Raw genomic sequence first — 19,868 nt, forward strand, 5'->3', positions numbered from 1 at the left:
ATAGGAGGACCTTGTGAGGCTGGAAGATTGGGTGTTCAAATGGAAGACAAAATTTAATGTGGACAAGTGCAAAGTGATGCATATAGGGGAAAAATAACACTTGCTATAGTTTAACTATGTTAGGCTCCATATTAGGAGTTACCACCCAGGAAAGAAATCTAGGTGTCATAGTGAATAATACGTTGAAATCGTAGGCTGAGTCTGCTGTGGCGGTCAAAAAAACAAACAGAATGTTAGTAATTATTAGGAAGGGAATGGCAAATAATACAGTGGATGGCATAATGCCTCTATCACTCCATGGTGAGACCGCACCTTGAATACTGTGTGCAGTTCTGGTCGCCGCATCTCAAAAAAAGATATAGTTGCACTGGAGAAAGTACAAAGAAGGGCGACCAAAATGATAAAGGGGATGGAACGACTCCCCACGAGAAAAGGCTAAAGAGGTCGTCAGGATTGTTCAGCTTAGAGAAGAGACAACTGAGGGGGATATGATAGAGGTCTACAAAATCATGAAAGGACTTGAACAGGTAAAGTAAATCTGTTGTTTACTCTTTCAGACAATAAAAGGACTAGGGGCCCTCCATGAAGTTAGCAAGTAGCTCATTTAAAACAAATCGGAGAAAATTTTTTTTTCGCTCAATTCATAATTGAGCTCTGGAATTCATTGCCAGAGGATGTGTTATGGCAGTTAGTGTAACTGGGTTTAAAAAAGGTTTGGATGAGTTCCTAGAGGAGAAGTGCATAAACTGCTATTAATCAATAAGCAATAGTAGCTTGGGATCTGTTTAATGTTTGGGTACTTGCCAAGTACTTGTGACTTGGATTGGCCACAGTTGGAAACAGGATGCTGTGCTTGATGGACCCTTGGTCTGACCCAGTATGGCATGTCTTATGTTCTTATGTGTTAGGCCAATGTAAAGGTATCACTTTGTGTTTTTACTTTTATTTCTCAATCTTCAAAAGACTCTGAAAACAAGAGATTTCCTTATGCTATGTATATTTATTAAATAGCCAAAAATTATAAACAAAATCATAAAATATTCACAAAAAGGCAAATATAACAATATTTGTATTTTGTTTATTTTACCACTATAGATAACACAGTGCAAACCAGGGGTGGCTCAAGACAATCTGCTGCCTGATGCGAGGGATGAGATGGCGCCCCCTCTGCCCCCTCCCTCCCTTTTTCTCACACACACACACACATACATGCATACACACACATACATATTCATTTCTCTCCCTCCCACACATGCACTCTCATTGTCTCTTCTCACCTCAATTCTCATTAGCCACATGAGCCTCCTCTCCCCAGACCCGCTGGACATGTGCTGCACTTCCTCTTCCTCCTCCTGAAGTAGCATCAGCCCGCTCTGCCCTTGTTTTATTTTCGGCGCATGGTCCAACACTTGTTCCTGTTCCTGCATCTTCAGTTTCCCATGGAAGAGGGTGACTCTTCTGCTCGTCTTTCTTGCTGCACAGCACCAGGCTTCTAATTTTCTTCTGGGAGCACAGTGCTGATGCTCCTTCGAGCATGCTGCTCCAGGCCCTTTCTGTTCTGGCCTTCTGCAGCAGGGCACCTGAAGTTTTTGGATATTGGCCAGGAGACCTGGCAATTCATTCAGAATTCGAGTCTGCAGGCCAAATCTGGAGAGTTCCCAGGTATGAGTGTGAGGCAGCCGCAGCAGAGGCAGGCAATGTGAGGCAGACGCCACAGCGGCGTTCTGAGAGGGGCATTTTTTTGCCGCCTCAAAATTCTGCCGCCTGAAGCAGCCGCCTCAGCATTCCGCAAAAGACAAATCTGCCATATCAAAACACTAACTCCCTGAACTCAAACAGCAATAACCCTACTTGGGAAAGAGCAGCACTGCAAATATTACATCAGGCCTTAGAAGACCAATACACCTGCTGTTGAAAACAGAACAAGATGGAATGCTATAGACATACACAATCTATACACAGCAAAATCTCTCACCTTGATCATATATATAGAACACGGACCCTTACCAAAGGCAAAATAAGAGACCAACAAACACCAAAAAAAAAAGAAATATTAATACATCAATCATAAAAGGAAAACCTTATTAATAAAAAGAATATATATTTAAAAACTGAGTAGAAAACCCAATAATTAAAACCTCAAAAAATGTTTATAAGATTTCCCAAAATATATTTCAAAGCAACAGACATATCCAGTAATAAAACTAATAAGGATTTTAAAAATCTCCCACTCTTCATACCTGGGATGTTTCAATTTCTAGCTGCTCTGAGATTATTGTTAATTGGGTTAGGGGGGAGCTATAACAACTTTATCCTCTCGCACATACACACACTCATGCACCCAACACAGGCTCTCTCCACACCACACACTGGTCCTCACCCACCCATCCACATTGGCTCTCACACACACTAGCAGTCACACATATACAGACATCCTCACATCTTACCCACACACACACAGAGTCTCAATCCCCTCCCCACCATGCAAGCAGCCTCTCTCCCCCCCCCCCCCCCCCCCCCCCCCCCCCCCCCCACCACCTCCTACTCGGAGCCTCTCACACATAACACAGACTCAGAATCTCACACACACACACACCCACCCCCCAAAGCAGATTTCACCTACACACAGGTAGTCACCTACAAGCAGTTACAAGTTCACACTCACACACAGGCTCTCACCCCCCCCCCCCCCCCCCACACTGACATACACAGGCTGTCTTTTTTTTTTTTTTTTTCCAAAATTGTAATTTTATTGCAAAAACAGAAAAATACAATAAAATGTCATATCAACAGATCTGTACAGCAATTTTTGGGAATAATAGTAATAAAATATAATAACATACAAAGCACATTAGAATTAAGAATAACCCTTCCCCCACTATGCAATCCTGAAATAACTGGTGGTACAACTCAGAACATCTAATTCTGGAACCCCTGGGTCTCGGTGATGCACAAAATCCGAACTCCCCAGTCAGAATCCAGTGAAAAGAACAACACTTGTATGGGTATAAAATTTTTTATGGTTGCAAAGACAACCATTGTAAAGACGAATCCCAGACCTTATGAAACTTAGGAAGCACATGATTTTTAATAGCAGTGAGTTTGTATAAAACACATATCCGTTCCCAGGGGTGGGATGAGATCTGATTTCCAATGGGAAGCTAACTTGCAACGTGCAGATATCACATTCTGATGTTCCAAAGTCGAGAATTGGTAGGGATATCCAAACTAAGTTCAATAACACGTTTTCAGGGGAAAGGTGCAATTGGGATTGAGTTATCTTCTGCACAAAAGAGAACGGTCTCCCAAAACAAAGCTATCCTAGGGCATCCCCACCACACATGATAAAAGGTTCCTCTACCTCCACCCCTTCAGCACAAATTGTCCCTAACTGGATAAGCCTTATTGATGCAAACAGGAGTAAGGTACCACCGCATTAACACTTTATAACTATTTTCAGTCAGAAGCGCTGAGACAGAACTCCTCTTTGTACTAATAAAATCAAATCCCATTCCTCCTCGGACAATTCCTTCCCCGTATCCTTCTCCCAAGCCAGGACAAATGCAGAATGTCTTATGGGATCTGTATTAAGAAACCCATAAATATTAGTTATCATACCCATCATTTTATCTGCATGATCACACCAGTGTTCAAATTGAGTTTTGCATAATAATAAATCCTTCCCAACCTTCTCCGTGACCAAAAAGTGTCTGAGTTGGAGATGATAAAAGCTTCCTCGTCCTCTAAATTATACATATCCTGTAATTCCTGAAAAGTGAAAATCTCTTATCTTCCCATAACATTCCAATTCGTATTAACCCTTTAGCCACCCGATGCCAATGACAATAGGTAGACAAACCCGCTGGAAAAGATTTATTGTAATTAAAAGTGGAATTAAAAAAAATCTTTGTCTACCTACCAAATTAGGTTTCCACAGCCTCGAAGTGTTGTCCGTAGTCGGAGACAGGCATACCTGCGACCAAGTCAACCGAGGTTGCCAAGTTAAAGCCCATAAGGGCATACCTCCCACTATTGCTTGCTCTATCAGCACACACAACTTTTGTTCACCCTTTCTATTCCAATCTAATATGGCACGTAATTGAGCAGCTATGTTATTACCAACTAAGTTGGGGTACACCCAAACCACCCCTTAATTTATGAGGAAACATAGATATGCTGTTGCCAGTGCTTCAAAGCCTCTGCTGAGATATGGATTGGGAGAGACTGGAACAAATAACTAATCCTGGGCAAGATGTTCAATTTTACAGTGGCAATCCTGCCTAACCTGTACAAGGTAAAGGCAGACCATAAATCATGAAAAATATTTTTTATTAGGGAAGTATAATTTAACTCATACAAGTCTTCTAGACAATTGCTAAACAGTATCCCCAGGTACTTGATAGTCTTTTTTTTGCCCACTTAAAATTTACTTCTCAGTAAAGGAAGCTGATCATCAGGAACCATAAGATTAAGCAACTTAAATTTTCTAAATTTAATTTGAAACCTGAGACCCTGTTGAACTCATTCAAAACATCCACCCCACCCCCGAGATAAAAAGGGATCAGTCAAATTAAATAAAATATCAGTGAAGAGTGATAATTTGTAATTCCTTGCCCCCACCGTAACCCCAGATATACCACCAGTCATCCTTATGTTAATCGCAAGGGGCTTCAAAAATAAGGCAAACAACAACAAAGGTGACAAAGGACACCCTTGCCTGGTCCCCCTGAGTATGGAAAAAAAAATTAGAATAAGTACCATTAACTTTAACACAAGCCTTCGGGTCACGGTAAAGCTATTGTAGCCAGCTGATAAAGAAGGATCCATAAATCATTTTCCTCAAAGTACGAAACAAAAATGACCAATGCACAATATCAAATGCTTTCTCGGCGTCTTATCAAGAGCATACTGCAGGAATTTGTTCATTTTTTACCCACCATATTAAATCCAGTAATTTTACATATATTATCAGTAGCCCTCCTGTCAAGTATGAAACCTGCCTGGTCAGGATGCACCACCCGCGCCATCACCCTGTTTAAACAATTAGCCGGTATTTTAGCTAATAGCTTAAGATCCACATTAATCAAAGAAATGGGTCTGTAAGATCCACACCAGGTCGTGTCATGTCCCCGCTTGGCAAGAATGGTAATACCAGCTACATTGGTCCCAGAAAATAGAAAGTTGCCCAAGTGCAAGGAGTAATACCATTTCAACAATAGGCATACTAATGCAGAAGAGAACTTTTTATAAAATTGGGCAGTAAAGTCATCTAAACCCAGGGCTTTATTCACCTTTATCTTTAATCACCTGGAAGACCTCAGAGGACGTTATTTCTGCATCAAAAAATGTTCTCTTCTGCCGTGAGACTTGGAAGATTTATAGAATCTAGGTATAAATCCATTTGGTCTTCCAAGATAGAAGAATCTGCCCTATACAACTCCCCATAAAAATGCATAAACCATTGCCGAATGTCACTAGACGATGTCAGCATGGTCCCTCTTCCATTTTGATCCTAGTAATCTGATTTTGAGATATTCATTTTTTTAATCTATGGACTGCTTGCTTTATTACCCCATTTGAAATGCTTGTTTAATCTAATTCATTTGTAAAGTAATAATTTCCAGAGATTGCACATCATCCCTGATTTTTTGTATCTGTCTATACACGGAGATAGACAACATACATTTATGAAGCCATTCCATTATGGAACTCATCTTGCATCTTCTTTTTTTGCTCTAGTTTCTTCCTCTTTATGAAAGCTACCCTAGAGATTGAAGAACAGCCTTTAAACAATCCCAAAGAAGAGAGAGGTTGATACCTCTCGCATCGTTTATCTCTAATATCATCGGACAATTGTAAACAAAAGGTTTCATCCCCCAATAGAATATCATTAAATTTTCAATATCACCCACCAGTATCTGTACTATGACACCTCAAGTCTAACCATATAGGGGCCTGATCAGACCAAGAGATAGATCCAATCTACACTTGAGAGACCTTGTTTAACACCAATTTATCCACCAAGAAAAAATCAAGCCTTGAATATGACTTATGAGAACTAGAATAAAAAGAGAAATTTCTGACTTGGGGGAAATGTCTCCATGCATCCACTAAATCCTATCTCTTCATTCATTTCTTAAACTGGATGTGGGGATTGCCAGAGCCCAGACTGCTCCTCCGGGTAGTATCCAAATTCGGTATCAATGTCACATTAAAATCCCCAGCTATTATCAAATAGCCGTCCCCTTCTGAACTAAAAAACTTACCATGGGCCGCAGAGAAGGTACCCTGTCCTGCCGTGTGAGCGTAAACATTCACCAATGAACACTTCCTCCTCTACTTCAAATTTAACCAATAGAAACCTACCATTGGGGTCTTGATAACTTTTTGTGATTAAACCTTGAAAATCCTTATAGAATAATATTCTCACCCGTGTATTTCTCAGATTTGGCTGCAGTGGCAAAAAACTGAGTTGGAAAAATAGACCACGTTAAAAGGTGGTCATAAAGTTTTTTTTTAAATGAGTTTCTTGCAGGAATATAGTAGAAGCCCCCATACCAAAATCTCAGATTTAAGGAGTTGCCTTTTACAAGGAATATTTAAACCCTTTACATTCAGGGACATGTCTTATTCCTGACATCATATAAAACTATGGAACATAGTTGTCCCAGACAGGAGAACCCTTCTCCCCCATGGGAACAAAAATACCAAATTAAATATAAATATCCTTTTAGAATCACAACCGCCACCCCCAAGATGTCCTGCTTTCCAGAACCAGTTTGTCACAAACCATCCACCATTGCTGTTGCGACCGTCACTTCCAGATTGCTTCATTCCGCCTACCTTTCCTTTTCTGCGGCTCCTGCTCTTCACGGATGCCTGGCTGCCGCAGCATCCATCTGCCATCCTCTCCGTCGTTCCCGGACCGGCTTGGGAGCTGCCATGTTCTACAGGTACCTTAGGGCGTGCGCGTTGCGCGGCCCTCATTCTTATTTCCTCATTGGCGCGTTCCTCAGGGGCGTCCCCATGTGATGACATCACACTGCCTGGATATTTAAGTCTACAGTTAATTGCTAGCCGTTCAGTTAGCAAAGGGATTCTTACGGATGGTATTCGCTCTCCGTAACTAGCTACTCTGCTTCTCCATCTTCCATTGGACTCTCTCTGCTAACGGGGTACCCGCTCCTCAGGGGCCTCTTTTGCTTCTTTCAGGTTGCTATCAGGTAACCGGTACTCGCTTCTCGAGGGCCCATGTTCCCTGACCCGCTGCCTGCATCTATCTCCTCTTCTACTTGGAAGAATTCGCTACAGACTCCATCAGTGAGTACTACTATCATCTACTCCTCAGAGCTGTCTCCCTGGAACCAGGTACTCTCTCCTCGAGGGCCTGCCTCCGTTCCAGCGCCATCTCCTACGTGGAACCGCTGTGTGAGTACTTTACCAACGAGTCTCTCTGCTCCCAGGGATCTGATACTCGCTGCTCGAGGGCCTGCTCTCCCTATCTCGGGACTTCTCCATATTTGGGGCTCTGTGAATGTTCTATTGTACTTATTTTCTCAGTTCTCTCCACTACAGCACTGCTACCGGAGGAACCGCTGTTCCAGCACCCTGGGGAATACTAGCCCAGCCGAGCTACATCTTCCGCTCACTACTGCCACCTCTGGTGGCTTCTCAAACTGTCTAAATAAAGATATAATCTGGGTTGTGTGTCCTGAGCTGAGCCTGACCTGTGGCCCCTCACGGGACTTCCCCTTGTGGGCATGGTCAGCTGCCACATTGTCCAAGGGTCCACCCAAACCTCACTAATTATAACAGATTGCTAACTCCATGGATCCGGCACAGCTCAATGCCCTGCAGGCCATTCCTGGCCTGGCCCGGCGCATTGCTGAACAACAAGACGCATTGGAGAAACTCACTTCTGCATTCCATCAGCTGCACACACAGAAGAATCAGGGTGCTGCTTCCAGTAATGAAGGTCAGTTACCTGAAGTAACTATAAAGACTACGGTACCTGTGGCTGCTCCAGTTCGTTTCTCTGGAGAGATTCAAAGAACTAGAGGTTTCCTAAATCAGTGCTGCATGCATTTTGCATTACAGCCTTCTCACTTCCCCACAGCCTACGCCAAGACTACTTATATTCTATCTTATCTTGATGGACGGGCCTTGTCTTGGGCCTCAACGCTGTGGGAACGTAAGGATCCAATTATGCAGGATACTGACGGATTTTTGGATTTGTTTAAATCCGTTTTTGATGATCCTGCTCGAGTGACTGTTGCTGATTCTGCTCTGGTGGACCTGAAGCAAGGCCACCGAGCACTGGCTGATTTTGCAATAGAGTTCAAGACTCTTGCTATGGAATTATGCTGGGATCACAAATGTTTGAAAACCCTCTTCTTTGGAGGTCTGGATACTCTCTTGAAAGACGAGCTGGCTGCTCGTGAGACACCTGACTTGCTGGATGAACTAGTGGATTTGACTACTAGAATTGACCACCGGCTTTGTGATAAGGTGAAAGAACTCAAGCCTAGTACAGGACCGGTTCAGAAGGAGGTTCATGCTAAACCTGCACTTTGGATGGTTCCAGCAATACCTGTCGCCAGTGGAGAAGATCCGATGCAACTTATTTATTTATTTATTTATTTATTTATTGGTTTTTATATACCGCCGCTCATCAGAGATATCACGTCGGTGTACATAGAACAAAATCCGCAATTGCGTTTTACATAAAACAGTAAGAAAAACAACTGAGAAAACTTTACATTAAAAACTGTTAAATGTAACAACAACAAAACAATTTATAAAATATAAATAGATATATAATGATAATATTATATAAAGTAGTTATAACATTACAATTTATAACAGTCAAGGGAGAATAAAGGGGGGGCAAGGGAAGGAGAGGATAAAAATTTGGGTAGGGGAGGAGAAGAGAAAGGTGTGGGGGGAAGGGATTATATACAAGTGGGGCTGCAAATGAGCAAATTCTTCAGTTTTATAAATGGAAAGGAAGGAGCTAGGGTGAAAAAGGTAGGAAAGAGCCTAGTGTCGCAATCACCTGACTTCGGAAGAGACATGGCCTGTGTATGTACTGTGGACAAATGGGTCACGATGTCCCAACATGCCCAATTCATCCGGAAAACGGATGGGCCTAAGTCCTGCGGGAGGACTGTTCTTAGGCCTTACTATACCCTCTCTCCCAGTCTCCTTAATCTGTGGACTGTCCGAATTTCAAACTCTTGCCCTGGTGGATTCAGGGGCAGGAGGCAACTTTATACTTAGATGCCTACTGGAACATTTGAGGATTCCCTTAGTTACTTTGAAGGTTTCACTGCTCTTATCTATCCATGGAGAACCTTTGCTGGGTGACGTGACCTGTCGCACCGAACCAGTAACCCTTTGCACCGGAGCCCTCCATACTGAGTCAATTCCCTTCTTTGTGTTAGAGAAGGCTATGCACCCTATCATTCTGGGGTTACCCTGGTTGCAGTTGCATCAGCCTCAATTCGACTTGGCCACCTTGGAACTCTCCCGCTGGGGCCCAGGTTGTCATGGCAATTGCCTTAAGGAGGTTTCTTCTATCGTCTGCATGCCTACAACTCCAGCGATGTCAGGACTGCCGCCTCAATATGCGTCATTCTGTAATTTGTTCTCCAAAGAAACTGCTGACATCCTTCCTCCACATAGATCTTACGAATGAGCCAAAAGGCTGAAACCGAACACTGAACCTCCTAAAGGACATGTCTATCCACTCTCTGTAATAGAGAATAAGGCTATGTCCGAGTACATCGAGGAGAATTTACAGAAATGATTAATTCGACCATCAAAGTCTCCAGCTGGTGCAGGCTTCTTCTTTGTGGGGAAGAAGGATGGTACCTTACGTCCTTGTATCGTCTATTGAGGTCTGAACGAGATCACATTCAAAGACAGATATCCCCTGCCTTTAATCTCAGAACTGTTCGACCGGCTTCAAGGTGCCAAGATATTCTCGAAACTTGACCTGAAGGGAGTCTCTAACTTAGTTCGCATTCGCAATGGCGACAAATGGAAAACAGCCTTCAACACTCGAGATGGTCATTTCGAGTACTTAGTGATGCCCTTCGGCCTGTGCAACGCACCTGTTGTACAAGAGTGTACCTAGATGACATCCTGATATTTTCTCAGGATTTGTCTACTTGTCTAGAGGACGTCAAACAAGTACTTCTAAGACTTCGAGAACATCGGCTCTATGCCAAGCTATCCAAGTGCGAATTCCATAAGGACTCTGTGCCTTTTCTTGGCTATATTGTGTCTAAAGATGGCTTCCAGGTGGATCCCCAAAAATGAATTAAAAATTGGTCCCAATCTACCAGCCTGAAGGCCCTGAGACGATTTTTGGGGTTCACTAATTATTATAGAAGCTTTAAGAATTATTCTTCTTTAACTGTGCCCTTAACTGCAATGACCCGGAAAGGTGCCAACGCTTCTAAATGGTCTGCGGAGGCCATTTCCGTGTTTGAGGATTTAAAGACTGCCTTTTCCACTGAACTGTGCCTGCGTCATCCAGACCCCAACAAGCCATTCATCGTGGAGGTCGACTCTTCTTTTTTTTTTTTTTTAATTTTATTTTTATTAACTTTTCAGTTTTCAAAAGACATTACACAGCATGTCATGTATACATCCTATACAGTATATTAAGAAATAACAGAATCCAACATAATTATTTTTCATACTATGAAACTCTTATAGAGACTGGAGGAAAAAAAAAACTAGAGCAGTTGTTTATAACAAATTAATAACACTTTGTGTCATGCCACGTTAATACTTCTTGACCCCATTTAATTCTAAGAAGAATTTTAGGAATAGGACTCAAGGTATGAACAAAGTTGATCAGGATGATAACACATACCTAGAGTTCTGAATAATTAATAATGGAACGGCATGGAAACCTTAAAAGGAATTTAGCCCCTCTCTGCACAACCTTATCCCTCATAGACAAAAACCCCTTCCTCCTTAACTGAGTATCCCGTGCAATATCGGGAAAGATTTTGATAGACTGACCATGAAATTTAGAATTTTGATATTTAAAATAGTCTCAGGACAGTATCTCTCTCAGATATAAATGCAAATTGCACAATTAATATAGCCCTTGCCTTTATTTCCATTTCAGAAGATTTTTCCAAAAAATCAGATAAATTTAGATCATTTTATTTATTTTATTTATTTATTTATTTAACAGCTTTTAATATACCGGTGTTCGTGCGAGCACATCACGCCGGTTTACAATAAACTTTTCTTTTAAATCTCCCTTTTGTTGTTCTTGTGTATTTCCCATACCCTGGGGCTGAGAGATATAATAAATTCTAGATATTACAGGTATAGCCTTGTCTGTATTTCAAGATATTAATCAAATAACTTTTGAATAATTCTTTAGGCAATATTAAATGTATTTTAGGAAAATTCAACACTCTTAAATTAAACTTTCTAATTTGATTTTCCATTTGTTCTAATTTGTCTGATTGAATCTTTTCAGATTTAATCAAGTTTATTTGTACTCTTTCAATCTCGTCTATTCTCACCCCCAAAGTGTTAACAGATCCTTCCATTTTATCAACTTTTGTCTGCAATATCTTATTATTTAAAACATCCTGAACCATTGTAGCCAAATTATTTATCGATTTTTGCATGGAAATTTTCATAATTCCTATTTCCTCCAGAGTGAACTTCTTAGGCATCATACATATCTATCATCAATCCCCCTTGACTTCCTTCCATTCATTTCTCCCTAGGAGCTACAACAGGTAGTGATTGTTGTACATTTATTCCACCAATTTGCTCTCCAGAACTCAGAACTTCTGAGTTCACCGGGGGGAGATTAACACTCTCTACCCCCCTCTGATCACAAACTGGAGAAAAAAACAAGTTTATCTTAGGATCCTCAAAATTGAATTCTCCCCCTCTCCTTCCTGTTGGAGGCTCAGGTGTTTCAGGGGCACCAGGGCTCAAAGATGTTTCATAAGTCTGGAGAGTTTGACCCTGCTCCTGGCCCCACTCTCCTGCGACTTCACCTCCTGGTGTTGTCAACGTGGCTCTCGCAAAGAGATCCTGAATTCGTGGCTGGTTATCATTCAGTATTGGTGTATAGGAAATTTTTTGTTTTCACTTTCCTCTTGGTGTGTGGCATTACCAAGAGGAAAGTAAAGTCACGATATTTAAGAAATTAAAATGTACTTTAGAATCTGACTTCTTGCGACACAATCACAGTCAATTCCTCCAGGCTCCGTTGGCCACTGATATCCAAAAAGTTATAATTCCCCGCCAATCCTGGCAACCCAGGCTAAGCCAGGCAAAGCCGCGCATCGGCAATGTCGCGCCGTACAGACACCGATTTTATGGGCGTCTGTAGCTCCTCCCTCTGGCTCCAAAGTTCAGCGTGGAATTTAAATCAGGTAAATTGAGCTGCTTCTGCAGACTCCGACGGCAGGCAAAGTCAGCAGCAGAGTCTTACTCCGTACAGACGCCGATTTTATAGGTGTCTGTAGCACCTCCCTCTGGCTCCAAAGTTCAGCGGGGAATTTAAATCAGGTAAATTGAGCTGCTTCTGCAGACTCCGGCAGGCAAAGTCAGCGGCCGAGGTCGACGCTTCTGATGTCAGTGTGGGGGCTGTATTGAGCTAAACCAGAGACTCCAAATCCTTACGTCTCTGCTCCTCGCGACGTTTCTTTCCGGCAGAGAACTATGGGATCAGAGATAAAGAGCTCCTGGCTTTTAAGTTGGCATTCGAGGAATGGCGGCCTTGGCTCGAAGGCGCTCAACATCAAATTACCGTGTTTAAAGACCATAAGAATCTAGAGTATCTCCGCCATGCGCAACGTCTTAACCATAGACAAGCCAGATGGTCCTTATTTTTTAACCGTTTTGACTTTGTGCTCAAATATCGCCCCAGAGATAAGAATACCAGAGCTAATGCCCTGGCATGCTCCTTTCTCTCGGAGGATGTTCCAGAAGGAACCTCAGCATATTATCGACCCGAAGAAAGTCATCTTGGTGGCTACTCATACTGTGCCCGCTGGTAAAACCATTGTTCCTAAACACCTCAGGAAGAAAGTGCTCTATTGGGCTCATGATTCCAAGCTGGCTGGCCATCCTGGTCAACGCAGTACCCTGCTTGAAGCTACAGAAGTATTATTGGTGGCCAGCTATCAAGGAAGATACACTCCTATGTAGCATCTTATGCCAACTGTGCCAAGCACAAACCTACTTCTAGCCAACCATGGGGATTGCTGCAACCGCTTCCAGCTCCGGAACAGCCTTGGACGCATATTGCTACTGACATTGTAGTCGATCTACCCCTTTCTGGAGGTATGAATACCATTTGGGTCACAGTCGACCGTTTCAGCAAGATGGCTCATTTTGTGGTGCTGCCTGGCTTACCCTTCAGCCTTGGAGCTTGCGAAGCTCTTCATAACCCACATCTTTTGCCTCCACGGCCTACTGAAGCACATAGTCTCGGATCGAGGATCACAGTTCACGGCAAGATTCTGGAAGGCTTTGTGAAGCTTTTCGACATCTCTCTAGGTTATACATCAGCCTATCATCCTCAATCAAATGGCCAAACCAAACGGTTGAATAGGACCCTGAAACAGTTCATTCAGGCCTACGTGAGTTGCCTTCAGAATAACTGGGCCGAACTGTTACCATGGGCTGAATTCGCCATTAATTCTCATCCAGCATCATCCACTGGATCAACACCTTTTGAAGTGGTATATGGACGTTCACCATCACCACCACTTCCACTGATGCTCTCAGTGTCGTCCCCAGCAACTCAATCCACTGCTGATGATATCCATCAATTATGGACTAAGACGAAAGAAATGCTACTCAAAGATAGTGATTGAGCCAAAAGGTTTTATGACGCTCACCATTCCAAAGCGCCTGTCTTTCAACCTGGTGACACAGTCTGGCTATCCACTAAGCACCTTAGACTGAAGTAACCCTCCACTCGATTTGCTCCTCACTACGTTGGACCATTTCCAGTCCTCCGACGTCTTGGCAACATCACTTACAGTCTGAAGCTACCACCTGGATTAAACATCCACAACGCTTTCCATGTTTCACTTTTGAAACCACTCATTCTCAGTGAGCTCTCTTCCATGTCTCAGGAACCATCTCCCATCAATGCAAAAGATGACCTAGAATACAAGGTCGAAGCCGTCCTTGATGTCCGAAGACAAGGCAAGACTTGGGAATACCTTCTTTCATGGGAAGGTTTTGGCCCCGAAGAAAATTCTTGGGAGCCTCTGGCTAATATCCTTGACAAAGAGATGCTCCATCTAGTATCCTTGGAAACCAAAACCTGGTACCCTCAGTGGAGACCGCCCTTTGGGGGGGTACTGTTGCAACAGTCACTTCCCGAAGGCTTCACCGCCTACCTTTCCTTTTCTGCAGCTCCTCCTGCTCTTCACGGATGCCTGGCTGCCGCAGCGTCCGCCTGCCATCCTCTCCAGCGTCCCTGGACCGGCTTGGGCGCTGCTTCCCGCCATGTTATACAGGTACCCTAGGGCACGCGTGCCGCGCAGCCCTCATTCTTATTTCCTCATAGGCGCGTTCCTCAGGGGCGTCCCCATGTGATGACATCACGCTGCCCGGATATTTAAGCCTACAGTTTATTGCTAGCCGTTGAGTTAGCAAGGGGATTCTTATGGATGGGATTTGCTCTCCGAACCCAGCTACTCTGCCTCTCCAACTTCCATTGGACTCTTTCTGCTAACGGGGTACTGTATAATTTCTGGACTCAAAACCAGGGCAGGGCAACAAGAACACTTCTTACTCAGCAGTACCTGCTCCTTGGGGGCCTCTTTTGCTTCTTTCAGGTCACTATCAGGTAACTGGTACTCGCTCCTCAAGGGCCTGTGTCCCTGACCTGCTGCCTGCATCTATCTCCTCTTCTACTTGGAAGAATTCGCTACAGACACCATCAGTGAGTACTACTATCATCTACTCCATGTTGCGACCGTCGCTGCCCAGCGTCTCCACTACGCCCACCTTACCTCTTTGGCGACTCCCTCTTTGCCTGTTGGAAGTTTGGCTGCCACGGCGTCATTGTGCCGTTCTCCGGCGTTCCCCGGACCCGCTAGATACTGCAATCCGCCATGTTTCCCAGCAGCCTAAGGGCGCACGTGCGGCGCAGCCCCGACTCAAGTACCAGAAATGGGGCGAATCTCAGGGGCGTCCCCCTGAGGTGATGACATCTTCACCGGATATTTAAGGTCTCTGAAATCACTAACGAATCGAGTTAGCAAGGACGGGATTGGACGGGGATTTCTCTCCTAGCTACTCTGCCTCCTCAGACTTACCAGGGGTACCCGCTCCTCAGGGGCCTCGCTTTCTCTTTGCTTTTCAGATCGCAGTCTGGAACTGGTACTCGCTCCTCGAGGACCCTCGTTCCCTGACTTGTTGCTGAATACCACTTCTGCCAGGAAGTCATTGCTGCATACAACACCAGTGAGTTACCATCTCTCTCAGAGCTTTCCCTGGAACCAGGTACTCTCTCCTCGAGGCCTACTTCATTCCAGGTCCTGGGCTGCTTCTAAGAGACTATTGTGTCAGTGTTACCATCAGCGTTCTGTTCCTGAACTCTGCATACCTCCTCTCTGTTTGGCAATCAGACTCATCAAGTCCTGCTTAGTTTCGCGTGTATCTTTGTGCAGATCACAGAGCCACTGTTGGAATTCTGCTCTGGATGGAATATCTTGTGAATTCGCTTCTGTCACACCGCTATCCGTATCTGCTTCCATTACAGGATCACTCTGGTCCGCGGCTTCCTCCGTCTCCTCAGGCCCTTTCAAGTCAAAGGTTGCTTTCAGGTAGGAAAATTGTTTAAAGGGTTCTTTTTTCCTAGTTGCCATTGGTACTCATTAATCTCATTAACTAGCCTCTTTGGAAGCCTAATGTGTAAAGGATGTGCAGTAATTCCAAGAATATTAGCTCGTGGAAATCCGGAGCTCAGATTCAGGAGGCCATCTTGCTCAGTGGCCACTTCCCCCTCCCACACATAGGCTGTCTCACCCGCCTACCGACACCCACCCACACGGTCTCCCACACCCACGCAGCCTCTCACCTACACACACAGGCTCTCACCCCTCTCCAACACACACTCAGCAGTCACCCATCTACCCAGGCAGGCAGTCACTCACCCACTCACACGCGCGTGCGCAGTCACCCACACGTGCGCGCAGTCACCCACACACACCCATAGGACCCAGGCCTTTTTTTCAGCTGCTAGTAGGAGTCCGCTGTCAGCCACCGCTTCATCATCCTTTTTTTAGGTCACCGGTTGTGAGGTGGGGGGCAGCAGCAGGAGTCACGTTTATCCCAACATCATCTCCTGCTGCCGGGGCTAGTCCCGCGAAACTGGCCCTGTGGCAGCAGGAGATGACATCGGGATAAACATGATTCCTGTTGCCCGAGGTTAGGAATGTGTGTTGCCCAGGGGCGGATTCTGGGTAAAGATCGGTCTGGGGATTTTCTCCAAAACCAGCCCAGAAGATACCCTGTGGACTGCCGAGCACTGCTCTGTTGCGGCTGCGCTCGGCAGACCACGTGACCAGAGCGACCGCCCCTGGTGTTGCCACTGAGCGAATCGGGCAAGGGTTTTGGTTTATCCCTGCCCGATTCAATGTTTGACTTTGGAGGTATGGTGAGGCAGCTGCTGTGGTAGAGGTGTTTTGGAGGGGGTACTTTTTGCCGCTCTAAAATTCTGTCGCCTGAGGCCTCTGCCTCACCCTGCTTCATGATAGAACCGCCCTGGTGCAAATTATAGTCATGCAACTTAATTTAAGCACTATTATATTAATATGCAGAATCCACTGACCAGTTTGGTACCATAGCCTCTCTTTAAATGGAGTGACTTGATTGACACAGTGCTGACAGTTTTCTTTTACCTTGTGACATGTATAAAATATAAAATGATGTGTTGAATTTTGCATATAACTTTCTGAGAGCCCTACTTTAGAAGTAGGTGCTCTTTGGTTTGCGATTGATAGAAGTGTGCTGCCTCAGTCTCACTCAAGACCAGGGCTGCTCCTGTGTTGTCTTTAATAACAAATACTGTGCACGCATATGAAGACAGGTATTAGTTTCAGTAAAGCTGTTTACAAAAGGATTGTTTTTCTTAGGGTAGTGATAAGTTAATAAGAAGGTTAGGGTTCAAGTTATAAAAAGGTTTGGTTTGTCTTAGATTATAGCTCATCTAGTAATTTTCCATATTTTTTTATTTAGGTGAGAAGTGGTTGTATGGCTGTTGGTTTTATCGGCCAAAGGAAACATTCCACCTTGCAACACGGAAGTTCCTAGAAAAGGAAGTGTTTAAAAGCGACTACTACAATAAAATACCTGTTAGCAAAATTCTTGGGAAATGTGTTGTTATGTTTGTTAAGGTGAGAGCATTCCTATTTTCTACTACATACATACTCCATTATATAGTAGATTGCAAGGTTCAGTATTGAACATTTGGCCAACTATGGTCACCTTCCTCATTTACAGTAATATAAACAGGATTAAAAGACCCAATTATTCCAGTGGTTTATTTTTATTTATTTTTTTTATATTCCGCTTTTCACAGTTTATTCAGCACTTCAAAGCGGATTACATTCAGGTACTGTAGGTGTTTCCCTATTCCCAGAGGGCTTACAATCTAAGTTTGTAGATGAGGCAATGGAGGGTAAGGTGACTTGCCCAAGGTCACAAGGAACAACAGTGGGACTTGAACCCTGGTCTGGTTCATAGCCTGCTGCTCTAACCACTAGGCTAACTTCTGTCTGTTGTAGCTGGTGGGACTTGTGGTAGTAGGGTACTTAAATCTTGGGACCAAGGGCAGCCTCTTACTATAAGAGCAAATGTTGCTGTCAGGAAATAACACTTAACCTTGAAAGAAGTTTCCTTTCAACCTTTGGTCAACAGGAGAAGTATATCTATCTAGAGCAGTGGTTCCCAAACTTGTCCCGGAAGGACATCCCCCTCCCCCAAAGTTGGGTTTTCAGGATATCTGCAATGAATATGTATGAGATAAATTACCTGTGCGAAGCACTAACAAAGCGCGTGGTGCGGTAATTCTAAAATTATCGCCACGCCCCTTTTATAGCATGTGTTATCCAGGTGAAAATTATAGCATTTTGATGAATCTAGGCCTAAGTTTGGGACTTAGCCAGACAAACTGCGTTTCCTTTCCATCCCATCAAACAAGTACAGATACATGGGTTTTGTCGTCATACCACCAAATGAAGCTAGAAAGCAACTAGATTGCTGAACCTGCCCTATATAAGGCCCATTCCCTGTACGTACCAGGATCAGTCCAGACTGCTGGGTTATGCCTCCCTTCCAGCAGATGGAGTCAGAGAAAAGCTGAAAAGCACCCCCTAGATAACCTGGTGTGCCACCTGCGATCCCTCAGTATTCTTTGACTCCAGCAGATGAGAGGTTGACATAACCTGCGGTCCTGATCCTTACAGAAAAAACTGTTTATTAATTACTAAGTTACAAACAGCTCTCTAGTTGGTTTTTCCTTATGCCTTTGACTAGATCAACAGATTGTAAGTTTAAAAAAACCCCAAAAACCAGTAACAGAAAGACAGGAGTAGGGGAGAGTGTGCTGAGCGCTCCCTAAGGGCAGGCAAGGCTGGGCAGTGTCCTAGGCCTCTAAACCCGGAGACTTGTCCCTTTCCCGGTGAGTTGGGGGGAGATTTACCGGTGGACCGGTCCCTCTCCCCCTTCCTATACAGGACCAGAGAAGGATTCATTCCTCTAGTGGATGGTATTTCCTGTGTAGTGCATGCAGGGATGGTAATTCCCCTGCTTGGTGGCTTAAAAAAAATTAAAAAAGGAAACAAAAAAGGGGTGTTTTTAAAACATTTTACATAGCACTCTACCTTTTCTTGTTAAGCCCTAGCCTGCTAAGTTTCTCCCGGGCTTCCGGAAGAGGTGGATTTCTTCACCTAGCTGCCGATTCATTTTCGCATGGGTCCCGTTGCGGTGCTTGTGGGGAGCCGGCATCGCAGCTCTCCCGTGAAGACCTCTGCTCCCGATGTATTCCCAGGGGCGAGGGGCCTTCACAGTGGCCGTTTCCGGGGCAAAACCCGGCTCTGCCATGATCGCGCAGCTCGGGGAGCAGGCAGGCAGCCCGGGGACAGGGTACTGCTCCGTTCCCACTCTGATCGGGAGCAGCGGCCACCTTGCCTGACCACGATGTTCAGAGCTTGGAGGGAGGAGATTCCCCTCCACTTTCCCCGCCCTCACTAAGTCCTCAAAGGCAATCGCGTCTTACAGCCTGATTTAGCTCCTCCCTCAGCATTACCTCAGGACTCTGCTTCCCCCACGGGGGGGCCCTTAAAGCGGCAGCACCCATTTTCTTCTCAGTTTGTATGGCTGATGCATAAAGCGTATTTGGAAGCTGAAGCTGATTGGGAAATGCAGCTTCCCCCTCCGGCTAAGGTTTTGAAGCCAGCGGAGGGACAGGGCAGTGCTGGACCGCGGCTCCCTCGTCCAGTTCCACCGGAGCGTTACCATCTACATCATCCCCCAATCCTCTGGTTCCCGTGCTCCCAGACCCCTCCTCAGGGGATATGGGGGATGATGTAGATGGTAACGCTCCGGTGGAGAGGGATGATCCACAGGTGCTCCATTTGTTCTGCAAGGAGGAACTTGACCTGTTAATCCCTCGCGTGCTTCAGCAACTGAAGATTCCAGCTCCGTAAGGTTTTATCCGGGCTTCAAGCACTGCCTCAGACTTTTCCTCTTCATCCAAAACTTTTCCAGATTGTGTCCCGGGAATGGGATGCACCTGAAGCCTCTTTGTGGGTTAGCAGAGCCATGGAAAAGCTTTATCTGCTGCCGAG

The 19,868-nt window shown here is 44.6% G+C and overlaps 1 protein-coding gene across 6 annotated transcripts in view; it reads left to right on the forward strand.

Moving 5' to 3' along the window:
- The window catches only part of PBRM1 (polybromo 1), a 355,730-nt gene that overhangs the window by 206,641 nt on the left and 129,221 nt on the right, over nucleotides 1-19,868 (forward strand). For all 6 annotated transcript variants that reach the window (XM_029599448.1, XM_029599445.1, XM_029599446.1 and 3 more), the window contains exon 20: nucleotides 17,257-17,414. In XM_029599448.1, coding sequence (XP_029455308.1) covers nucleotides 17,257-17,414 — 158 coding nt within the window. The remainder of the gene's footprint in view (nucleotides 1-17,256; nucleotides 17,415-19,868) is intronic.

The sequence above is a fragment of the Rhinatrema bivittatum genome, chromosome 4, assembly GCF_901001135.1.
Source record: "Rhinatrema bivittatum chromosome 4, aRhiBiv1.1, whole genome shotgun sequence".
NCBI lineage: Eukaryota > Metazoa > Chordata > Amphibia > Gymnophiona > Rhinatrematidae > Rhinatrema > Rhinatrema bivittatum.